At 38.7% G+C, this 26151-nt stretch overlaps 1 protein-coding gene and 1 pseudogene across 1 annotated transcript; both read right to left on the bottom strand.

Moving 5' to 3' along the window:
- Positions 1-30: 30 nt before the first annotated feature.
- Positions 31-7673, bottom strand: LOC121390531 (annotated as a pseudogene).
- On the bottom strand, positions 7526-25572 carry LOC121389690 (putative nuclease HARBI1). The gene is made up of 3 exons (XM_041521340.1): positions 25552-25572; positions 20009-20116; positions 7526-7867 (listed from the first exon to the last, which is right to left on the bottom strand). The coding sequence occupies exons 1-3, from the start codon at positions 25570-25572 to the stop codon at positions 7526-7528; spliced, it is 471 nt and encodes a 156-aa protein (XP_041377274.1).
- Positions 25573-26151: the final 579 nt, after the last annotated feature.

The raw sequence follows: 26151 nt of genomic DNA, 5'->3' as shown, positions 1-26151 counted from the left end.
CTATAAATGATTACCATTCATTTAGTTAATATTTTCCACTTTCAACAAATGAACTGGAAATAATTATTATAACAGTTCTAGGTATATGCATAATCATGCAGGTTGAACAGTTGATATATGTTGTAATATTTGATACTCCATGGTAAAGCCCAATCATACAGTAGTGTATCCAATATTGTGACTAAGCTGAATTGTATTCATATGAAAAATATATGAAGTAATAAATTGTTCAAACTTTGCCTTTAAATGCATAATGCCACCTATTTACATGTCTTCATATCTCTCAATATTGATTGTGAAATGGAAAATATATTCATTTGAGATAAGAAATCATTATGTTATGGCTGAATAACTTTTCATACACCAAAGTAATGCAATACAATCAATTTATGATGCATCTTCATATTTGGCTTTATGCTTTTAAAATCTTGCAATTAGTTGCTGGCGAATTGTTTGTGCTTGTCTGTCAGGAACATTTCTGCAAATGTGGTTGTTGTTTATTTGCAGTATATGTCCACCATGTAGCAGAGGAATGTTTTCATTTATTGCTTTATTATGCAGATGGAAGGTTGTTTCAATTATTCATGAGCATTTTTTCGGCGAAAATGGTAATGCTCCACCACTTTTATGGATACATCTGAAAACAGACATTATTACATATATATGTTTAATTACTTCAATTTCATTTTGGAGTTTCATGTTTATATGTGTTTCTGTATGTGAGTGCATGTTTACGTGTGCATTTATTTTTTCACGTCTTTGTTATGTCTGTAATGACATTAATTGCAATGTTATATTATGTAATAATTCCAATAACACCATAATACTAAGTAAAAGTATTAAATATTTCATCAGCATAATCATAATATATATTTATTGACATGAATTTTATTTAAAGATGATCAAAATGCTACATTCTTTTTTTTTCTTTTTTTTTAATTAATCATGTGGTTAAAATAATTTACTAATGTAATTTATTACTATTCAAATGAAGGTACTAATTCCTTAAAATTAATACACAATTACCAATGGACTTTAAAACATGGGGAAACTGTGTTTTCATTTTTACAATAATATTAAAAGTTAATGATTCAAATGATGAATGCAATGCAGTTGTAAGGGAAACATTTCACCTGAATCTGGATTTTAAGACACCAAATGCCCTTTCAATGACGACTTTTGTTTTGCAATGTGCCCTGTTGTATATTTCTTTGTGATTTGTTGGATGAATGAGGGGTGTCATCAGCCATGTTTTCAAGGGATATCCAGAATCACCAACAAGCCACCCTCCTGGCAAGTTCTCCATCATTCGGTGAATGTTGGAACTCGTTAAAATATATGCATCATGAGATGCACCCCCCTGCGTGTGCATTAACCTCACCGTGGTGCAGGGGTGAACATTCTTTTATAGAATGGCCAATAAATGCACAACTCCTCGTATGAGGTGCCTTGTTTGCCGTGAGGTGCGACCCGTGAAAATGGACGATGGGATCCTGGTGCTCGAGTTGGGGCATACCTGCGGGTATGACTTCTGGCAATACATCACTTTGGCCTGGAGTTCACCTAGACGGGTGGTCAGGAAGGCCCGACCTGATCAATCGGCTGGTCACGTCAAGCTCAAGAGCTGAGAATACCACTTGTATTATTTGCTCTTGGGGCGGTGGCTAGGGTCAATCGGGTAAACTAACGTTTTTTCTTTACTTTGCCTGCGTATATTAACCATGTATCCCTGGCATGTATGTCTGCTGGTTGTCCGCAGCATCGTGTCCCCTTGTTGGACTCTGTGGTGGGTGGGGGGGGGGGGGGGGGGGGTGGGGGGGGGGGGGGGGGGGGGGGGGGGGGGGGGGGGGGGGGGGGGGGGGGGGGGGGGGGGGGGGGGGGGGGGGGGGGGGAGGTTGACGAATAATGATTCATTTAACATGGATACTACTAAATTAAAAACAACAGATGGGGCCCTGAAAAGGGTCCACACCGATGTTTCGGACTCCTCATCTTTTGATGAAGAGTCCATGACTGCCTCAAAATCAATTACGAAGAAATCACGTGTGATCTCTTCAAATTGGCCAAGGTTCCTCGTCATCAGTTCCACTGATGACGGGGCGTTGAAAAAATTGTCACCTTTTGCAATTCAAAAGGGGCTCGTCGGTCTAGCTGGGGAGCCAAAACATGTTACAAAAATGAAAAACGGATCGCTGTTGGTCGAATGTTCGACAGAAAAGCATTCTAAATGTCTTCTGAAGTCGACTATTCTAGCCACTTCATTCGCATCATCGTACTGCCACACACTTCTCTCAAACTCCTCGAAGGGAGTTATCAGATGCCGAGATTTGGAAGGTGTTAGTGATGAAATCTGTGACAATCTTACTTCACAAGATGTCACAGTCGTCAGGAGAATTAAGGTTCGCAGGAACAACGAATTGGTTCCAACGAATACCTTTATTCTAACATTCAGTACTCCTACCCTTCCACTTTCGATTAAGGCTGGATACCTCAACATTCCTGTTGAGCCTTTCATTCCTAATCCACTTCGATGCTTCAAATGCCAGAAATATGGCCATGGTCAAAATACCTGTCGAGGCAAACTGACATGTGCTTGTTGCGGTCAGTTTGACCACGACAGTAAAACTTGCAAAAAAGACCTTGTATGTACAAACTGCAAGGGAGATCATTTCGCGTACTCGAGAGAGTGCCCGATGTGGAAAAAGGAAAAGAAGGTTCAGGAGGTTAGGGTTGAGAAACGTCTAACCTTTGCTGATGCCAGAAAACTGGTGGAGAGATTTCAACCTGCTAGAGTAGCAGCAGCATATGCTGTTGCTGCTGCAGTGAAGGTCTCCACCAGAAGTATTTCAGTAAATACAGACTTGACGTGGCAATGCGATGATGCAAAGTACAAAAAACTATCCGATGTTGTAAACGTGGAGAAGAAAACTGCAGAAGGAGGCAGCTCAGAAAAAGAAGCAAGCTCCTGCCAATGCTACCACCTCCACACAGGTGTCCTTGGACACAAACAAATCATCGGTTGGGTTGAGTACTGGTATGCCAGTTCCCAGCCTACCTAAGTTAAAAAGCTGAACAGAACTTAACAACAAGTAATGTGTTTCAGGCTCTGGATGATGGAGGTGATGAGATGGAAGTCTCGTCACTTGATTATCCAGGAACAAAACGACCACCACCAAAGCCAAAGATAACTCCCATACTTCCTCCCGATGGCGAATAAAGTCATCCAGTGGAACTGTCGTGGGCTTAGGCCCAATTTTGATGAATTAAGTCTTCTAATTCAAAAATATAATCCTATTGCGGTATGTCTTCAGGAGACTTTCCTGAAGGACACTGACAATATTAATATTAGAGGGTTTAACCTCTATCACAAGTTTCAGGAAACTGATAACAGAGCTGGGGGTGTTTCCATTTTAGTAAATGAAAATGTTTCAGGAAACTGATAACAGAGCTGGGGGTGTTTCCATTTTAGTAAATGAAAATATCCCTCAGAATGTAATTCCATTAAATACTAATTTGCAAGCTGTGGCTGTAAAGGTCACAGCCCATAAAAACTATAACTTTATGCTCTCTCTATTTGCCTCCTCGTAATAATTTCAATTTCAATCCCAAAGATCTTCAAGATCTCTTCGACCAACTCCCTAGCCCTTTTGTGGTTATGGGAGATTTCAATGGTCACCACACTTTGTGGGGATGCGAGGATGTAAATACTCGAGGCAAACAATTAGAAGACTTAATTCTCAAAAATGACAATTATATTTAACGATAAAAGTCGAACTTATTTTCACGCTGCAAGTGGCTCTTTCACTTCAATTGATCTAAATTTATGTAGTCCATCACTGTTTCTGGATTTCTCTTGGAAAGTCGGTCCAGACCCCTGTGGCAGTAACCACTTTCCGATTTTTTTGGAGAATGATGGACCACCATCACTTGAAAGAGTTCAAAGATGGAAGTTATGGAGGGCTGACTGGGATCAGTTTCAGCATCTATGCAGCACTCGTCTGCAACAATCTGCCATTGACGATGCTGACTATCCCATACCCTTTTTCACTTACATTTTGAAAGAAATTGCAGAAGAAACTATTCCCAAGACTTCGGCAATGCCGAAACGTTTCACTAAACCATGGTTCAATGAATCATGCAAAGATGCTATTGAGGAACGAAAGAGGCACATTGAGAGGTTTAAACGGGAACCCACCTGGGACAACCTCTCTGCCTATCGTATTGCTAAGGCAAAGGCCCGCAGAGAGATCAGACAAAGTAAGAAAACCTCTTGGAGAAAATATGTCTCCAAGTTGAATTCCCAAACCTCCGTAAAATCAAGGGAAAAGAATCCAGTAGTACTGTCCATCATTTGTGTGTCAATGACACAAACGTCACATCTCAACGTGACATCGCCAATGCACTGGCAGACAACTTTTCTCATAACTCCTCTTCTGCGTTCAGCTCAGATGCTTTTACATCTATCTGTACTAAAGCTGAAAAGCAACCTATTAATTTTTCATCTGAGAATGCTGAAGTATACAACAGGCCCTTCTCTTCGGAGGAGTTGCAGGATCCTCTTCGAAAAGCCCATGATACTTCGGTGGGACCAGATGAAATACATTACCAACTACTAAAACACTTACCCAAATCTTCTCTTTTACTTCTTTTGAACATCTTTAATAAAATCTGGAGTTCTGGTGACTTTCCTTCTGATTGGAGGAAGGCTATTATAATTCCTATTCCAAAGCCTGGCAAGGATCCTACTGACCCTACCAGTTACCTCCCCATCGCTCTCACAAGCTGCATCTGCAAAACTATGGAACGAATGATCAATCGTAGACTTGTCTGTTTTCTCGAGTCCCACAAATTGCTTACTAACGTGCAATGTGGGTTCAGATCCAGTCGAGGTACGGTTGATCATCTCTCGTTCGATTTGAAACGTTTTGTCGCGAGGCCTTCGTCAATAATCAACACCTGGTTCAGTGTTCTTTGATTTGGAAAAGGCCCTACGATACCACATGGAAGTATGGGATTTTAAAAGACCTCCATGGCATGGGCCTAAGAGGTCTTCTTCCAAATTTTATTTCTAACTTTTTAAAAGATAGAATTTTTTAAGTGTGCGAGTGGGATCCACGTTTTCAGATTCCCACTCACAAGACATGGGGGTGCCCCAAGGTAGCATCCTGTCGGTTTACACTATTCTTAATTAAAATTAACAGCATCGCCCAGTGTTTAAACCTGGTGTCGATTGCTCACTATACGTTGACGATTTTCAGATTTGTTACAGGTCGTCCAATATGAGTATCATTGAGCGTCAGTTGCAGCTTTGTTTGAATAAGCTTCAACAATGGACAACTGACAATGGCTTTCGATTCTCAAAGTCAAAAACGGTCTGCATGCACTTCTGCCAGAAAAGAGGTCACCACCAAGACCCTCAGCTGTTCTGGACAAAGCCCGATTCCCCGTGGTCGTGGAGACCAAATTTCTGGGAATTATATTTGACAGGAAGCTATCTTTCATACCTCATTTAAAATATGTTAAAAAGAAAGGGCTAAAGGCCCTAAATATTCTCAAAGTTATTGCCAGCACAGAGTGGGGAGCAGACCGTAAGGTTATGCTCCGACTGTATCGATCTTTGATTAGATCTAAACTAGATTACGGCTCTATTGTGTATGGGTCGGCACGCAAGACTTGCTTGCAGATGCTTGATCCAATACACAACCAGGGACTTGGGCTTTGTCTTGGTGCTTTCAGAACATCTCCTGTGGAAAGTTTGTACGTCGATGCACACGAACCTAGCTTGGGTGCTAGACGTGCAAAGCTGTCTCTGCAGTATGCTACCAAGATAAAGTCAATGCCAAAACACCCCACCCATAACGCTATCTTTGACAACCGATTTATGAAGTTGTTTGATGCGAAACCAAATGCAATATGCACATTTGGTCTTCGCATTAGGCAGCTTTTATCTGCTTCCAACATTGATCTTTCAGACATTTTGGAAACACCTTCATATTTTGTTTTGCCACCTTGGTGCATAAAACCACCTAAAATTGTGTTGGATCTCGTGCATCTGAAGAAAGATCGCACGGATCCAATTATTTATAACCAATATTTTATGGAAATAAAAGAGAAATACTGTGACTACATCCCTATTTACACGGATGGGTCACGGGATGGGAATTCTGTGGCTTGTGCCACATTTTTTTCATCAGACAAAATAATCTCTATGAGATTGCCTGATTTGGCATCTATATTTAGTGCCGAAACTTGGGCAATTATTAAAGCCCTAGAGGAAATCAAAACCTCTAGCTCCTCTAAATTTATAATCTATACCGACTCACTTTCGTGTCTCCAGTCTTTACAATATATGAAGCTGGAACATCCCTTAATTGGGATGCTGATACGAAAGTGTGTCTTTTTATCTATTAACAATAAGAATATTGTGTTTTGTTGGGTACCCAGCCATGTTGACATGAGAGGCAGATTGTGCTGCCAAGTCTGCTTTGACTTTGCCACGTGCCAATGCTGGTATTCCCTATAGTGATCTCAAACATCACGTAAATAATTATATCTTTTCTACTTGGCAAGATGATTGGAACGGTGCGGTCGCGAACAAGCTTCATTCTGTTAAGCCAGTCCTAGATAGTGGCAGTCCTCATACAGGCGGTGCAGAAGGGATGAAATAGTTTTGTGTCGTGCTCGCATCGGACATACTTACATTACCCATTCATTTATTCTCAAGAAGGATCCTCCACCTCGGTGTGAGCATTGTCAGTGTACACTGACGGTGCACCATATTTTGGTGGAGTGTAATCATCTGATCCAGACTAGAAACGATATATTCGAAGCAAGGGATGTGGTGGAATCCTTTAGATTCCACCCTGAACTTGTACTGAAGTTTTTAAAAGAAACTGGATTTTATTCCAAATTTATATTTACTTTTGTGTCATATTTGATTTGTAACATGAATTTTACCTTTATAACAAATGTGATATGTATTAGTTTGTACAGGTCTTTACACTGTCTTTGACTTAACATTTCAAATTTCATGTACCACCGCACAGCTCTATACACTTTTATTTTTACCATTGTATGACACCCAATAGCCGATATATTATTTGTGCTGGGGTGTCGTTAAACATCCATTCAATTCATGAGATGCACCAGGGAATCTTGTATTTATATTGATGAATCTGTGGGAACAATACATTATAATTTCCTTACACTTAACCTTACATATATGTCACATTTTAAGTTATTCATATTGAAGTTCTGTGCAATATTATTCATTTCATACTCAATAATACCAAATAATGTTGGGCTTAAAACCATGTATCACATAACCTTAATATAATTATGTTGAATGAATGTAACATTGTATCATACATTATGTTGTGGATTTATTGGATTTTACAAATCTTTCAAGTATTTGTTCATGTTTATATTATAAAAATAGTATTTTGTTTTCATTGTTAAAATTTTAGATAAACCCACTTAATAAAGTAATAGGTGTTACATTTCAATTAATGCATTATGTTTTTATTTACCTCATTTTTGCATCAGCCACTGCCATGATGTTTAAAGCATGGAACCCTTTGCGACAAACGTACAGATTTTCATCAGTTCCTGTCATACCTTGAATTGGTATTAATGTACCATCTATGGCACCAATTACATTTGGAAAGGATGCCAACGAGTAAAACTTCTCTTTTACTTCTCTCACTTCAGCATTGTTACGTGGGAAGTGTATATTATTAAGTCTGTGACACATAGCATCACATACACTGTTTATGCATCTGGATGCCGATGACTTTGATATGCCATGTACGTCTGCAACTTCAGACAAGAAATCTCCTTTAGCTAAATATCTTAAAGTAACCATCACCTGAAAAGTAATTTTTAATTAGAATTAACACTAATTAATTTTGTGACCTTGATATAATCACGTGTGTGCATACACACATGTTGATAACATGATAACACACAGACAATATATGAAGGCATTTCATACAGGATAGTTCCATTATGTACAGAAATATGCATGAAGTCAGTGTGTATGTATGTGTGTGTGCGTATTGTAAGAAACAAAAAGTTTATTACAGAAAATGTAAATGTGTAAGATATTAAAATTGTACAGGCCACTTTCTTACTTTATATCAGTTTAATACTGATTGTGTGTTGGACTCTTTAGTGTCTATGAATTTCAGTATGAATGGAACTTTTGTTGATTTTAAATAATAATTTATTACTCATTATGTGCATTTCACATCAGTATTTGTTTTCTCTCGTTTTCAATAATATATATTACTACCGCAACATACTGCAGTAAACAAAATTACTTTACATTTAAAAATTAACACACAAACGCACACACACACACAATTAAGTTATGTAAATGTTGCCACCAATATTTGAAATATATAATTTTATTATTTTCATTGTAAATTGCTGTTAAAAAATGCTTATAATTCACTGATAAACTTTGATGACTGATTATAGAAATAGTTAGGAGTGATACATTTGTAGTATCTTTCGTTACAAGTACATTTGAAAAAATCACTGAATTCAAGTACAAATGTGGTTACTAAATATTACAAAGCGCACAATTTTAACAGCACCGTATAATCTAAGGGAGATAAATATATACGTTTTCAAAGGTAACAGTTTCATATTTCACCGGCAGCGTTTCCTACCTGAATGTGTGGTTGAATGGGGTGACTTCTGCAACTCTGTCTCACGATGTCCTCTCTTATCAAATCGGTCAGTTGTAATATTGTTGTCCGAGGAAATCGATATCTTGGAATGAATCACTGTCTTGCAGTGTCTATAACAAATACGATCTGTCTCTGAATATTCTTTCTCTCCGAATTTGTCGTGCAATCAACGCTTGATAAATTATGGCGGCCATGTTTACGAAGAAAATAAACTATGGCGGCCATGTTTACGAAGAAAATAAACTTATTAAGAGAACGCTGGGGTTATCTTGGACTTACGAACAATTTTTTTCGTAAGTTAAGAAAATTTATTTTCGTGAAACGCATTTTGTTCGTACCTTATCTCTTAAGAGTAAAACTGTTCGTACGAACTTTTGTGAAACGGGCCCCAGGAGCCTAATATACAAAACTCTTAGGCTCTGCTAGACAACCAATCATCCTCTTTGCAAGTCTTTTTGCATTGCACTGCGATATCGCAAAGTTGCGAGTGTTTAGTGAATTAGGTCCTTGGTTATCTGAAAAAACATAAGCAAGTCATTTCTTCGCCCACATGAGTCACAATAGTATAATGTTTTCTGTAATGTGTCCATTACTAGTACAGTGCAATGGTTATTTTTCCATTCAATGGAATAACAGCAAATCAATCGTCTCTCCATTTGATTTTTCCTTTCTGATATGTCATTCTTGGTTGATGGGTATTTCCATAAACCAATAGCTTTTGACTCCACCAACCACAGTTTGAAAATCTGGATGTTCAGTTTGTTTTGCAGTGCAGTCGTATTGTCCGGCTCTCAGTCCCAAGCGTCCGTACATTAATCAGTATCAAGAATATGGTTTTAAAATGTTTTCCTCAAATTTCAACAGCCAGGGAGAACTCTACGGCTGATTTTTTATTTTATATATATATATATAAACAATTCAAAGAAATAACTATCCTTTTACATGTTTCAATCTTATCTTCAGAAAGGAACTGGTAAATAACTGCTAAATATGACGTCATACATATATATATTTAAAATATAGGGTTACTATCCACAAATAAGATCTCTTAACACTGATAAAATTGTGATGCATAAAGTGTTAGGGACGGTCCATAAATATCGATGTGCTTCACAATCCGAACACCCCTGCGTGTACTGTAACCTCACCGTGGTGCAGGGGTGAAACATTCTCCTTGAGAATGGCTAATACAGTACAACTCCCCTTTTGGGGCGCCTTGTTTGCCGTGCGACCCGTGAAAATGGATGATGGGATCCTGGTGATTGAGTTGGGGCATACCTGCGGGTATGACTTCTGACAATACATCACTTTGGCCCGGAGTTCAAATAGACGGGTGGTCAGGTAGGCCCGACCTGATCAATCGGCTGGTCACGCCAAGCTCGAGAGCATACAATCTTTGTTTTGTTTACATTTAGTCAAGAGCAAACATTGTTTTATATACCATATGTATTTGTTACTCTTGGGGCGGTGGCTAGGGTCAATTGGGTGATTTTGTTTTCTTAATGCCCAAGTATATCAACCATGTATCCCTGGCATGGCTGTCTGCTGGTTATCCGCAGCACCATGTTCCCTTGTTGGACTCGGTGGTGGGTGGGGGGCATGGTTGATGAACCTTTTATTCATTAAATATGGATTTAACCAAAAAATTAATTACAAATTCTGATGGGACCCTGAAAAGGGTCCCACACGAAGTTTCGGACTTCTTGTCTTCGGACGAGGAGTCCATGAAATCAAAGAAAAGTGTGAAGAAATCCAAAGTGATTTCTTCACAAAATTGGCCAAGGTTTCTTGTCATCAGTTCTACTGATGATGGGGCCTTGAACAAATTATCCCCGTTTGCCATTCAAAAGGCAATTGTTGGCTTGGCTGGTGAGCCAAAATCAGTTAAAAAAATTAAAAATGGGCTGTTGGTTGAATGTTCAACCGACAAGCATTCAACTTGCCTCCTCAAGTCGACAGTTTTTTGTAACGTGCCGATTAAGGTAACTCCGCATACCTCCCTCAACTCGTCAAAGGGAGTGATCAGATGCAGAGATTTGGAAGGTGTTACTGAAGAAGAAATCTGCGAAAATTTAAGTTCTCAGGGTGTTACTGCGGTGAGGAGGATAAAGGTTCGTCGAAACAATGACTTGTTACCGACGAATACTTGTATCCTCACCTTTAACGTCCCTACCCTTCCTCAATCTGTCAAAGCCGGTTACCGTAATATTCCTGTTGAACCCTTTATTCCAAACCCCTTGCGTAGCTTCAAATGCCAGCGGTTTGGCCATGGTCAGAACACATGTCGTGGAAAACTTACATGCGCTCGTTGTGGTCTATTTGACCATGACAGTAAGACATGTAAGAACGATACACTTTGTATCAACTGCAAGGGAAACCACTGTGCATACTCGCGAGAGTGTCCGCGGTGGAAGCTGGAAAAAAGAGTTCAACAGGTGAAGGTACAAAATAAACTGTCCTTCACGGATGCCAGGAGGTTGGTGGAGACAGCAACACCTACAGTCGGTGACAAGTCATATGCAGCTGCAGCTGCTGCCAAAGTCGCCACTAAAAGTGTTGCAGTCAACACAGACCTCACTTGGCATTGTGATGAAGCCAAGTACAAGAAACTGTCTGATATTGAGAAGACGCAAAAACAGGTGCAAAAAGCAGCACAAAAACAAAAAATCACACCCAGAAAAAGGAAATTGAAACTCAAGTGTCATTGGATTTTAAAAATCCACCAAATAGGTCGAGCACTAGTCTCCCTAAGACAGGCAATGACACAAAGAAATCTCCAAAGAAAGCTACAGAAGTACTGTCTGGTAGGCTGAAAAAGATCGAATTACGTTCGGTCCCGATCAGCAATATGTATGATACTTTGGCTGATATCGGTGATGATGATATGGAGATTTCATCTCCAGATCATTGCCGATCAGAAAGACCACCAGCAAAGCCAAAGATAAAACCCGTACTTCCTCCCGATGGAAAATAAAATTATCCAGTGGAACTGTCGTGGGCTTAGGCCCAATTTTGATGAATTAAGTCTTCTAATTCAAAAGTATAATCCTCTTGCAGTGTGTCTTCAGGAAACTTTCCTGAAGGATACTGACAGTATTAACATCAGAGGATTTAATCTCTACCATAAATGTCAACAGAGTGAAAACAGAGCGTCTGGGGGCGTTTCCATTATTGTAAATGAAAACATTCCCGAGAATGAAGTCATATTAAAGTCGACTTTACAAGCTGTGGCCGTAAAGGTCACGGCTCATAAAACTATTACTCTCTGTTCAGTTTATTTACCCCCTCGAAACAATTACAATTTTAGCACTAGGGACTTTCAAGGTCTTCTTGATCAACTCCCTACTCCCTTTATTATCATGGGAGATTTTAATGCACACCACACTTTGTGGGGATGTGATGACATAAACACTAGAGGTAAACAATTAGAAGACTTAATTCTCAAAAATGACTTAATATTACTTAATGATAAAAGTCATACATACTTTCATCCTGCAAGTGGTTCTTTCACATCCATTGATTTAACCCTTTGTAGTCCATCACTTTGTTTTGATTTCTCATGGAAAGTTTGTCCAGACCCTTGTGGTAGTGACCACTTTCCAGTTATTTTGGAGAATGATGGACCTCCATCACTTGAAAGAGTTCATAGATGGAGGTTGACAGGGGCAAACGGATCAATTTCGGCATCTATGCAGCACTCGACTGCAACAAACTGCCATGACTGGTGCCGATGATCCCATGTCTTTGTTCACCTCCATCTTGAAAGATATTGCAGAGGAAACTATTCCTAAGACTTCGGCAGTACCGAAGCGTTTCAATAAACCATGGTTCAATGAGACATGCAAAGATGCAATCAAAGAGCGAAACAGGACCCTCGAGAGGTTCAAACGCGAACCTACCGGGGATAACCTGAATAGTTATCGCATTGCTCGGGCAAAGGCTCGTAAAACTATCAGACAGAGTAAGAAATCATCTTGGAGAAATTATGTCTCCAAGTTGACTTCTCAAACATCTGTGAAATCTGTCTGGAATAGGATACGTAAAATCAAGGGAAAAGAATCAAATAATACAGTTCGCCCATTTTGTCTGTCAATGACACGGATGTTACGTCTCATCGTGACATTGCCAATGCATTGGCAGACAGTTTCTCCCATAACTCCTCTTCTTCTTTCAGTACAGATGCTTTTACGTCTGTCAGAAATAGAGCTGAAAAGCAACCTATTAACTTTTCATCTGAAAATGTTGAAGTATGCAACAGGCACTTCTCTTTGGAGGAGTTGCAGGACGCTCTACGTAGAGCCCATGATACTTCGGTAGGACCAGATGAAATACATTATCAACTCTTAAAACACTTACCTGAATCATCCTTAATGGTTCTATTAAATATCTTTAACAAAATCTGGATTTCGGGTGACTTTCCTTCTGATTGGAGAAAAGCCATCGTCATTCCTATTCCTAAGCCTGGTAAGGATCCAACAAATCCAACCAGTTATCGGCCTATTGCTTTGACAAGTTGCATTTGTAAAACCATGGAAAGAATGATTAACCGTAGACTTGTCTGGTATCTCGAGTCCCACAAATTGCTTACTAACGTGCAATGTGGGTTCAGGCCTAGACGTAGCACGGTCGATCATCTTGTTAGATTTGAAACGTTTTGTAGGGATGCTTTTATCCATAACCAGCATTTGGTATCGGTCTTTTTTGACCTCGAGAAAGCTTATGATACCACGTGGAAGTATGGGATTTTGAAAGACCTCCATGGCATGGGCCTAAGAGGCCGTATGCCTGGCTTTATCTCAAATTTCTTACAGAATAGGTCTTTCAAGGTACGAGTGGGATCTACGTTATCCGATTCTCACTCCCAAGAGATGGGTGTGCCTCAAGGTAGCATCCTGTCAGTAACTTTATTTTCCGTGAAAATTAACAGCATCATCCAGTGTTTAAAACCTGGCGTTGATAGCTCGTTATATGTCGACGATTTTCAGATTTGCTACAGGTCGTCCAATATGAGTATCATTGAACGTCAGTTGCAGCTTTGTTTGAATAAACTTCAACAATGGGCAGCTGACAATGGATTTCGATTCTCAAAGTCAAAAACAGTCTGTATGCATATCTGCCAGAAAAGAGGTCACCATTTAGATCCACAGCTGTTTCTGGACAAAACTCCGGTTCCAGTTGTGGAGGAGACCAAATTTCTGGGGGTTATTTTTGACAGGAGGCTATCTTTTGTTCCTCATTTACAGTATGTAAAAAAGAAGGGCTTAAAGGCCCTCAATATCTTAAAGGTGAATGGGGAGCAGATCGAAAGGTTATGCTCCGACTTTATAGATCTTTAGTTCGGTCTAAACTTGATTATGGGTGCATTGTGTATGGGTCAGCACGTAAGTCTTACTTGCAAATGCTAGATCCTATACACAACCAGGGACTTAGGCTTTGTCTTGCTGCTTTCAAAACATCTCCTGTGGAGAGCTTGTACGTCGATGCACACGAACCTAGTTTGGGTGCTAGACGTGCAAAGCTTTCTCTGCAGTATGCTACAAAGATTAAATCAATGCCAAAACATCCTGCACACAATGCGGTGTTTGATAATAAATATATGAAGTTATTTGATGCGAAACCGAATGCGATTCGAACATTTGGTCTTCGCATTAAGCAGTTTTTATCAGTTTCCAACATTGATTTAACAGACATTTTGGAAACGCCTTCATATTTTATTTTGCCACCTTGGTGTATCAAACCACCAAAAATTGTATTCCATCTTGTGCATCTAAGAAAAGATCGCACAGATGCAGTTATTTATAAACAACATTTCATGGAAATCCAAGAGCGCTACTGTGATTACATTCCTGTTTACACAGACGGATCACGGGATGGGAATTCTGTGGCTTGTGCTATAGTGTTTCCATCAGACACAATAATTTCCATGAGATTGCCCGATTCAGCATCAATCATTACTGCTGAAATTTGGGCGATCATTAAAGCCCTGGAACAGATTAAGGATTCATATGCATCCAAGTATATTATTTTTACAGACTCACTTTCGTGTCTTCAAGCTCTACAGTACATGAAATTGGAGCACCCCTTAGTTGGGATGGTGATACGAAAGTGTGTCTTTTTATCAATTGCCAATAAAGATGTTATACTGTGTTGGGTACCCAGCCATGTTGGCATTAGGGGTAACGAAAAGGCAGATGTTGCTGCCAAGTCTGCTTTGAACTTGCCCCGTGTCCATGTTGGTGTCCCCTACAGTGATTTTAAATTTCATATTAACCAATATATCTTTTCGACTTGGCAAGATGATTGGGACGATGCGGTTGCGAATAAGCTTCATTCTGTCAAGGCAGTCCTAGGAGAGTGGCAGTCATCCTACAGGCGATGCAGGAAGGATGAAGTAGTCTTATGCCGTGCCCGCATCGGCCATACATATTTGACGCATTCATTAATTTTAAAGAAGGACCTCCCCCTGAATGTGAACATTGTCAGTGTACACTGACTGTGGGCCACATTTTGGTGGAGTGTGATCATCTCAAGCCGACGAGAAATGATATATTTGGCAACAGAAATTTTGGAATCTTTTAAATTCCGCCCAGAATTAATTGTAAAGTTTTTAAAACACTTTGACTTCTATACAAAGTTTTAAAATGTACTTACTTGATTTTATGTATTGTATTATACTTTTCACCCACACTGTGGTTTTACATAAATATATATACACTATTTTTATATACTTACCATTTGTGACACCCAATAGCCGATGTGTATTTTTGTGCTGGGGTGTCGTTAAACATTCATTCATTATAGATCTTTAGTTCGGTCTAAGCTTGATTATGGGTGCATTGTGTATGGGTCAGCACGTAAGTCTTACTTGCAAATGCTAGATCCTATACACAACCAGGGACTTAGGCTTTGTCTTGGTGCTTTCAAAACATATCCTGTGGAGAGCTTGTATTTGAATTTAATAGCACCATATACATCTGGTCGTCTTAATATTTGTAAGAAGCCGAAACTGGATTTTGTCTTCAAATAATTTCGTACGTATGAAAAAAACATATTTTAGGAAATTTAATTTAACCTAGTAAACATATTAGAACGATCAGAAACACGTTTAATATACAGCCACTAATATTTTATGCAGAAAAATATAGTTGATGTGTAATTACAATCGTTAAAAAGTCTCCGTTAGTCGATAACATCTTAAAAATCGGTAATGTCACTTTACTATAATAAAATTATGAAAATGTCAGATCCTTCCAATATTTTACCGGCGTTGTGGTTAGGCCATCGGTCTACAGGCTGGTAGGTACTGGGTTCGGATCCCAGTCGGATTTTTTTAATCTAGATACGGACTCCAAACCCTGAGCGAGTGCTCCGCAAGACTCAATGGGTAGGTGTAAACCACTTGTACCATGGCCATGGTTTGTGCTATCCTGCCTGGGAATCGCAAATAAAAGATCCCTTGTTGCCTGTCGTAAAAGAGTAGCCTATGTGGCGACAGCGGATTTTCTCTAAAAACATTTTAAAAAAAACAATTGTCAGAATGACCATATGTTTGACGGTCCAATAGCCGATAAGATAAAAAAAAATCAATGTGCTCTAGTGGCGTCGTTAAATAAAACAATCTTTACTTTTTACTTTCATCGGACATACATATTTGACGCATTCATTTATTTTCCAAAAGGACCCTCAGTGTGTACACTGACTGCGCCACATTTTGGTGGAGTGTGATCATCTCAAGCCAACAAGAAATGATAAATTTGGCAACAGAAATGTTTTGGAATCTTTTAAATTCCATCCAGAATTAATTGCACGGTTTTCAGGATAGTTCGACGTCTGTACAGAGTTATAAAATATACTCCTTCATTTATGTACTGTAATATACTTTTTCCCCACAGCTCCTTGTACTGTAGTTTTACATAATAGTAATATATAAATAATATGTTCATATACTTAACATTTGTGACACCCAATAGCCGATGTGTATTTTTGTGCTGGGGTGTCGTTAAACATTCATTCATTGAAATATAGCAGTTGGCAGGAATATGATTTTATTTTATTTTTGTTCAATCTGATTTAAACTGATATTGTATGATGTGATATTTATATGTGATTTTATGACTTTTTCTCTTTTTTTAATTTAAATTAACCTTTGTTATTGTTTTGCAGTCTGAGTTGCAAGAGGCAGAGGTGTGTTGCCCATGTCCCTGGCAGACATTCCTGTTCACACACTGTATTCGTGAGCTGTTAATTACATGTAGCTCAGCAGATAAGTGATCTTTAAACATACAAAGACAGTTATGGCACAGGTGATGATGTCCCTGCCATCTATGTCCATGTTCTTATTAAAGACCATGAAACTTAATCTGTGAGCATTTACTTTACGATACTGGCCTGTTATTGGTGATTTGAACTTAATAGCACCATTTCCATTTGACTGGGAGGCCCATTCCATATTATACATTCACCATTTGGCCCAGGATCACATTTTGAAAAAATTACCCTCTGGTATTTTTGAAAAAAAGCCTCCATTTTGACTGATTCAATTAGCCTTAATACTCAAAGTGAGGCTGTCACAGGGTGTAGGGATACATTCTGATTGAAAAGAATGACCTATGACCTGATAGGGGTACAATGCAGGCTGAATCATGTCATAATTTGTGAAATTACAAATTCTGAAAATATAAATATAATAAAATTTAATTTAATTAAAAAAGAAAAAAATATTCTTCACCCAAACTGATTAGTTTCAGATTTCCACCTATCTGGACAATTAGCATGTACATTTTGAGTCCTGTAACTGTGATAGTTACCTCACAATTAGGTATCGAAGTGTGTCAAACATCCTACTATATCAGGCCTCAGACCACAATTAATTTCACTATGTATTCTCATGTAGCCCCAGTGGCTGTAGCACTTTTATTAATTTCACCAGGCCATTAGCATTTCACAGGAAACATTACCTGCCTGGGCCCAGTGAACACTCGAAAGGACGACCTCTGTTGTCCAGCTCTTTTCCGCGTTATATCAAAGTAAACAAACACACGTGGGCTAAGGGACCGAATCACACCCATTTCTCTGCATTTTACACAAATTTTGCATGACTTCAATGTGCTCTGGGGGACATTATGCAGTATCCAGTGTAAACCAAGTGCACATATTCACTAACTGCATCCTCTTACCTGTCAAACCCAGTGTAACAATCCAGTATACAAAGCAGCTCCCCAGCCATTAATCACATAACAAGAAAACTATATTTTCTCGCATTAGTTTCCAAATGGGTGGACAACTCTAGTCTGATGCCGTATCAAACCACCAAAAATTGTATTCCATCTTGTGCATTTAAGAAAAGATCGCACAGATGCAGTTATTTATAAACAACATTTCATGGAAATCCAAGAGCGCTACTGTGATTACATTCCTGTTTACATAGACGGATCACGGGATGGGAATTCTGTGGCTTGTGCTATAGTGTTTCCATCAGACACAATAATTTCCATGAGATTGCCCGATTCAGCATCAATCATTACTGCTGAAATTTGGGCGATCATTAAAGCCCTGGAACAGATTAAGGATTCATATGCATCCAAGTATATTATTTTTACAGACTCACTTTCGTGTCTTCAAGCTCTACAGTACATGAAATTGGAGCACCCATTAGTTGGGATGGTGATACGAAAGTGTGTCTTTTTATCAATTGCCAATAAAGATGTTATACTGTGTTGGGTACCTAGCCATGTTGGCATTAGGGGTAACGAAAAGGCAGATGTTGATGCCAAGTCTGCTTTGAACTTTCCCCGTGTCCATGTTGGTGTCCCCTACAGTGATTTTAAATTTCATATTAACCAATATATCTTTTCGACTTGGCAAGACGATTGGGACGGTGCGGTTGCAAACAAGCTTCATTCTGTCAAGGCAGTCCTGGGAGAGTGGCAGTCATCCTACAGGAAGGACGAAGTAGTCTTGTGCCGTGCCCGCATCGGCCATACATATCTGACGCATTCATTTATTTTAGGGACGGTCCATAAATGTCAATAGTTTTCATAATCCTAACAATGTTAGGATTGGGTTTGACCCCCTTCCCCTAATCCTAACATAAAAACATTGCCCTTCGATGGACCGATGTTTTACCTCAAAAGCAATCCGAACATGGCTTTTACCCCCCTTCCCCCCCCCCCCTTCCGAACATTGTTCGGATTGTGAAGCACATCGATATTTATGGACCGTCCCTTAAAGAAGGACCCTCCCCCTCAATGTGAACGTTGTCAGTCTACACTGACTGCGCGCCACATTTTGGTGGAGTGTGATCATCTCAAGCCGACGAGAAATGATATATTTGCAACAGAAATGTTTTGGAATCTTTTAAATTCCAGCCAGAATTAATTGTAAAGTTTTTAAAACACTTTGACTTCTATACAAAGTTTTAAAATGTACTTACCTTGATTTTATATATTGTATTATACTTTTCACCCACAGCTCCTTACACTGTGGTTTACATAATACATGACACCCAATAGCCGATGTGAATTTTTGTGCTGGGGTGTCGTTAAACATCCATTCATTCATTCAATGTTTGTGTTCCCTACAGTGATTTTAAATTTCGTATTAACCAATATATCTTTTCGACTTGGCAAGATGATTGGGACGGTGCGGTTGTGAACAAGCTTCGTTTTGCCATGCCGCCATTGGATATATTGTAACGACCGTGGCCATACATTCATAGCAATTCTCATTAGAGAAATAATAATTCATTTTGTCAGGATGAATCATGAGTAATTTGAAAGGCAAACATATATTTCAATCTTGGTGTATTCTCAACAGTTTTTCTTATTCTGTATAACTAATTCTAATTTCTACATTATCACTAATTAATAACACTGAGCTACTTCAAACTATACTAATGAAGCCGTTTCCCCAATATGCAAATTTGCATGCTATTTTTATACCAAACGTGTACTTTATCCCTTTCTTTATACTTCTTTCTTTTCTAAATAATCTTTTCTGTCATTAAGGATTTGAACAACAAATGTTCATTAGTATTTAATGTCAATCTTCTAAGCTGGATTCTATAATTTCAATGCTTGTTTTGGTATACAACTTTTTCTGGGTGTACTGTTATTTACTTCACGTGTCGAATTTAGTCCTATAAATAGAACTGTCAAACGGTAAGAACTCCGTTATTACTGATCAAGACATGTAATCTAACCCAAAATTACTTTTAAATAATGTTATAAAAATGAGTGAAGCCGTTATAATTCGTTTTGTAACTTTCCTGAAATAATTGTTTAGTTTGTAAACATAGAAATACACCCACGTACCCGTGATAAACTTTTGTGGCTTCCCTCCCCGGCGCTGTTCAGACATGTGTTTTCCCCCGGTTTATTCATCTTCACCATGGACAATACGATGTGGAATCCTCTGTTCCTCTGTTGGCAAACAATTACAAACATGTCTTTTCAGGTAACTGTCCTTCGAATAATAGCTGTCACGCGTGAATATCACAACAAATGTTCAAAGTTATCAAGTTTCCTTTTCGCCCCATGACGAAATCGCACCGTGTGTAAACTGACCCATAAGTTAACATTTACTAATAGCATCATACATACAGCTAAATAAACAAATTACGTAATTAACCAACTACTCAGTTTTGTAATATACACAACTATTCTGTAATACTGTTTACCGACATTAATATAATAAAATTATGAAAATGTCACATCCTTCCAATATTTTACCGGCATTGTGGTTAGGCCATCGGTCTACAGGCTGGTAGGTACTGGGTTCGGATCCCAGTCGGAATTTTTTAAATCTAGATACGGACTCCAAACCCTGAGCGAGTGCTCCGCAAGACTCAATGGGTAGGTGTAAACCACTTGTACCGACCAGTATCCATAACTGGTTCAACAAAGGCCATGGTTTGTGCTATCCTGCCTGTGGGAATCGCAAATAAAAGATCCCTTGTTGCCTGTCGTAAAAGAGTAGCCTATCTAGCGACAGCGGGTTTTCTCTAAAAAAAAACTTTTTCAGAATGACTATATGTTTGACGTCCAATAGCCGATAAGATAAAAAAAAAATCAATGTGCTTTAGTGGCGTCGTTAAATAAATGTGCTTTAGTGGCGTCGTTAAATAAAACAATCTTTACTTTTTACTTTCATCGGACATACATATTTGACGCATTCATTTATTTTCCAAAAGGACCCTCCTCCTCAGTGTGTACACTGACTGCGCCACATTTTGATCATCTCAAGCCGACAAGAAATGATAAATTTGGCAACAGAAATGTTTTGGAATCTTTTAAATTCCATCCAGAATTAATTGCACGGTTTTGAGCATAGTTCGACTTCTGTAAAGAGTTATAAAATATACACCTTCATTTATGTACTGTAATATACTTTTTCCCCCACAGCTCCTTGCACTGTGGTTTTACATAATTATATATAAATAATATTTTCATATACTTACCATTTTGTGATACCCAATAGCCGATGTTTTTGTGCTGGGGTGTCGTTAAACACTCGTTCATTCATTAAAAGCTTGAATTGGTGTCATTCCCCGTTACTTGTTCCACCCGTGTGCCTTGAACATTACTCTGACTCATTCCATCCAAAGACGATGTCACAATACACTTGAGGATAGGCCATGGCAACAGAAATGTTTTGGAATCTTTTAAATTCCATCCAGAATTAATTTTAAACTTTTCAGCATACTTCGACTTCTGTAAAACGTTATAAAATATACTCCTTGATTTATGTACTGTAATATACTTTTTCCCCACAGCTCCTTGTACTGTAGTTTTACATAATAGTAATATATAAATAATATGTTCATATACTTAACATTTGTGACACCCAATAGCCGATGTGTATTTTTGTGCTGGGGTGTCGTTAAACATTCATTCATTGAAATATAGCAGTTGGCAGGAATATGATTTTATTTTATTTTTGTTCAATCTGATTTAAACTGATATTGTATGATGTGATATTTATATGTGATTTTATTACTTTTTCTCTTTTTTTAATTTAAATTAACCTTTGTTATTGTTTTGCAGTCTGAGTTGCAAGAGGCAGAGGTGTGTTGCCCATGTCCCTGGCAGACATTCCTGTTCACACACTGTATTCGTGAGCTGTTAATTACATGTAGCTCAGCAGATAAGTGATCTTTAAACATACAAAGACAGTTATGGCACAGGTGATGATGTCCCTGCCATCTATGTCCATGTTCTTATTAAAGACCATGAAACTTAATCTGTGAGCATTTACTGTACGATACTGGCCTGTGATTGGTGATTTGAACTTAATAGCACCATATCCATTTGGTCTGGGAGGCCCATTCCATATTATACATTCACCATTTGGCCCAGGATCACATTTTGAAAAAATTACCCTCTGGTATTTTTGAAAACAAGCCTCCATTTTGACTGATTCAATTAGCCTTAATACTCACAGTGAGGCTGTCACAGGGTGTAGGGATACATTCTGATTGAAAAGAATGACCTATGACCTGATAGGGGTACAATGCAGGCTGAATCATGTCATAATTTGTGAAATTACAAATTCTGAAAATATAAATATAATAGAATTTAATTTAATTTAAAAATATATATATATTCATCACCCAAACTGATTAGTTTCAGATTTCCACCTATCTGGACAATTAGCATTTACATTTTGAGTCCTGTAACTGTCATAGCTACCTCACAATTAGGTATCAAAGTGTGTCACCCTGTGTCAAACATCCTACTATATCAGGCCTCAGACCACAATTAATTTCACTATGTATTCTCATGTAGCCCCAGTGGCTGTAACACTTTTATTAATTTCACCAGGCCATTAGCATTTCACAGGAAACATTACCTGCCTGGGCCCATTGAACACTCAAAAGGACGACCTCTGTTGTCCAGCTCTTTTCCGCGTTATATCAATGTAAACAGACACACGTGGGCTAAGGGACCGAATCACACCCATTTCTCTGCATTTTACACAAAGTTTGCATGACTTCAATGTGCTTCGATCTTGTGCATCTAAAAAAAGATCGCACAGATGCAGTTATTTATAAACAACATTTCATGGAAATCCAAGAGCGGTACTGTGATTACATTCCTGTTTACACAGACGGATCACGGGATGGGAATTCTGTGGCTTGTGCTACAGTGTTTCCATCAGACACAATAATTTCCATGAGATTGCCCGATTCAGCATCAATCTTTACTGCTGAAATTTGGGCGATCATTAAAGCCCTGGAACAGATTAAGGATTCATATGCATCCAAGTAAATTATTTTTACAGACTCACTTTCGTGTCTTCAAGCTCTACAGTACATGAAATTGGAGCACCCATTAGTTGGGATGGTGATACGAAAGTGTGTCTTTTTATCAATTGCCAATAAAGATGTTATATTTTGTTGGGTACGCAGCCATGTTGGCATTAAGGGTAACGAAAAGGCAGATGTTGCTGCCAAGTCTGCTTTGAACTTGCCCCGTGTCCATGTTGGTGTCCCCTACAGTGATTTTAAATTTCATATTAACAATATATCTTTTCGACTTGGCAAGACGATTGGGACGGTGCAGTTGCGAACAAGCTTCATTCTGTCAAGACAGTCCTGGGAGAGTGGCAGTCATCCTACAGGCGATGCAGGAAGGATGAAGTAGTCTTGTGCCGTGCCCGCATCGGCCATATATATTTGACGCATTCATTTATTTTAAAGAAGGACCCTCCCCCTCAGTGTCAACATTGTCAGTGTACACTGGCTGTGCGCCACATTTTGGTGGAGTGGGATCATCTCAAGCCGACGAGAAATGATATATTTGGCAACAGAAATGTTTTGGAATCGTTTAAATTCCATCCAATGTTAATTGTAAAGTTTTTAAAACACTTTGACTTCTATACAAAATTTTAAGATATACTTAACTTGATTTTATATATTGTATTATACTTTCCCCCCACAGCTCCTTACACTGTGGTTTTACATAAATATATATAAATAATATGTTCATATTATACTTACCATTTGTGACACCCAATAGCCGATATGTATTTTTGTGCTGGGATGTCATTAAACAAACATTCATTCATTCATTCATTCCAATGAACGCCAAAAAGGACGATGCCTGTTGTCCAGCTCTTTTTCACGTTATATCCATGTAAACAAACACACGTGGGCTAAGGGACCGAATCGCACCCATTTCTGTGCATTTTATACAAATGTTGCACGACTTCAAAGTACTGTGGGGGACAGTATGCAGTCTCCAGTGTAAACCAACCCCTGCGCGTGCTGTAACCTCATCGTGGTGCAGGGGTGTAACATTCTCTTTGAGAATGGCCAATACAGCACAAATTGAAGTTTAGAGTAAAATTCGGTGTCCGTAAAATTCTGTGATATTTGTATTTTTGCACAGTTCTTTACACTGTTTTTGTTTAAACCTTGAATTTTTATATTGATGTTGATCATCACTTTATTTATTTGCATTACCATAGTTTGACACCCAATAGCCGATGTATTTTTCGTGCTGGGGTGTCGTTAAACATTCATTCATTCATTCCAGTGTAAACCAAGTGCACATACTCACGAAAGTGTCTTTTTATCAATTGTCAATCAAGATGTTATATTTTGTTGGGTACCCAGCCATGAAGGATGAAGTAGTCTTTGTGCCGTGCCTGCATCGGCCATACTTAGTTGACCCATTAATTTATCTTGAAAAAAGATCCTCCACCTCAGTGTGAGCACTGTCAGTGTCTTCTGACTGTGCGACACATTTTGGTCGAGTGTAAGCATTTAACAGCAACTCGAAAAGATACATTTGGACAAAGAAATGTGATGGAATCAATTCGATTCCATCCAGAACTTTCATTGCAGTTTTTACGTGATACTGAGTTTTATTCTAAATTTTAATATTATATATCTGATATTTGTATTTTTACACAGTTCTTTACACTGTTAAATTTAACTGTTGAATTTTTATATTGATGTTGTTCATCACATTGTTTTTCCATTACCACAGTTTGACACCCAATAGCCGATGTATTTTTCGTGCTGGGGTGTCGTTAAACATTCATTCATTCATTCATTATTTTAAAGAAGGACCCTCCTTCCCAGTGTGAACATTGTCAGTGTACACTGACTGTGCGCCACATTTTGGTGGAGTGCGATCGTCTCAAGCCGACGAGAAATGATATATTTGGCAACAGAAAATGTTTTGGAATCTTTTAAATTCCATCCAGAATTAATTGTAAAGTTTTAAAAATATTTTGACTTCTATACAAAGTTTTAAAATGTACTTACCTTGATTTTATGTCTTGTATTATACTTTTCACCCACAGCTCCTTACACTGTGGTTTTACATGAATATATATAAATGACATTTCCATATACTTAACATTTGTGACACCCAATAGCCGATATGTATTTTTGTGCTGGGGTGTCGTTAAACATTCATTCATTCATTGTCCCGGTGGTCATCTTGACTGCACAGCAAACTTGCCGCCATTTGCTCCGCTGTCAGAATACAAGATGGGGGGAAAAAGTATCGGAAGAGACTTGGCTCTACAAGGTATTCTCATAAGATACGTCACAACAGATTGGGATTCCAGATGATCTGCTGGAGTTGATAGTGCTTTGAACCTTATAGATCCAATGTGGAAAGTGCAGCGGCTAGCCGATCCAACCCACTTAGGTCAGAGTCAGTTTCGTAAGTGTTACAAAGCTAACTTAGGTCCCGACATGTTTAGTGGGAGCACCCGTGAAAAAAAGCGTCAAGCACAGAAAGTATTCAGCCAGGATATGAAAAAGCAAGGTGCAGTTTAATTCTTAAGGAACTAATAAAACTACATGCTGGTGATATCAGTACACTGAAACGAAACTTACCAAAGGTTCTTCAATCGACATTTTCGTGCTATGGTGGTGACTGTTCAAAGTGTTCACGGTACTCGGTCCTCTGCAGTGGAGGAGTAACGAACAACTGGTGGCACCGATCCATGTTCCTGGGTACACACTGAATCACAGAGCTGAATATGAATGAAAATGACAAAATGTTAGTACTGGAACGTCTGAAGGTTAAACTTAGGTTATTTCAAGCTATAGAGGCAAATGAAAACTGAATACAGACACACAGAAATGTGAGGCTGCGAATCGTTCTCTCTCAGTGTTTTCCTTACCTAAAAATGTGAAACTATTTACGAACGATGACTGGAGAGCTGCATCCACCACATCAACAGCTGCACAACGTCCCGGGAAATACTCGGGACGATAGAAAAAATGCAAGCACCCGTGGCATCGAAACTGTCAGCTGTCGGGTGAGGCATTTCGTTACAATTCAGCATGGACAAAGTAGTCAGACTATCAACAAAAGATACCACAAGAATCCACAGGTGGTTAAAAGGCACTTAGTCCAGCATGGAAGTAAAATTAGAGATCACTTACATATAAACAGTTGCACAGAGATTCAACAAGCTGAATACAGAAAGG

This window comes from Gigantopelta aegis, chromosome 15, assembly GCF_016097555.1.
Source record: "Gigantopelta aegis isolate Gae_Host chromosome 15, Gae_host_genome, whole genome shotgun sequence".
Classification (NCBI taxonomy): domain Eukaryota; kingdom Metazoa; phylum Mollusca; class Gastropoda; order Neomphalida; family Peltospiridae; genus Gigantopelta; species Gigantopelta aegis.
Note: the sequence above shows the minus strand (reverse complement) of the source record. Positions and strands in the feature narration are given on the sequence as shown.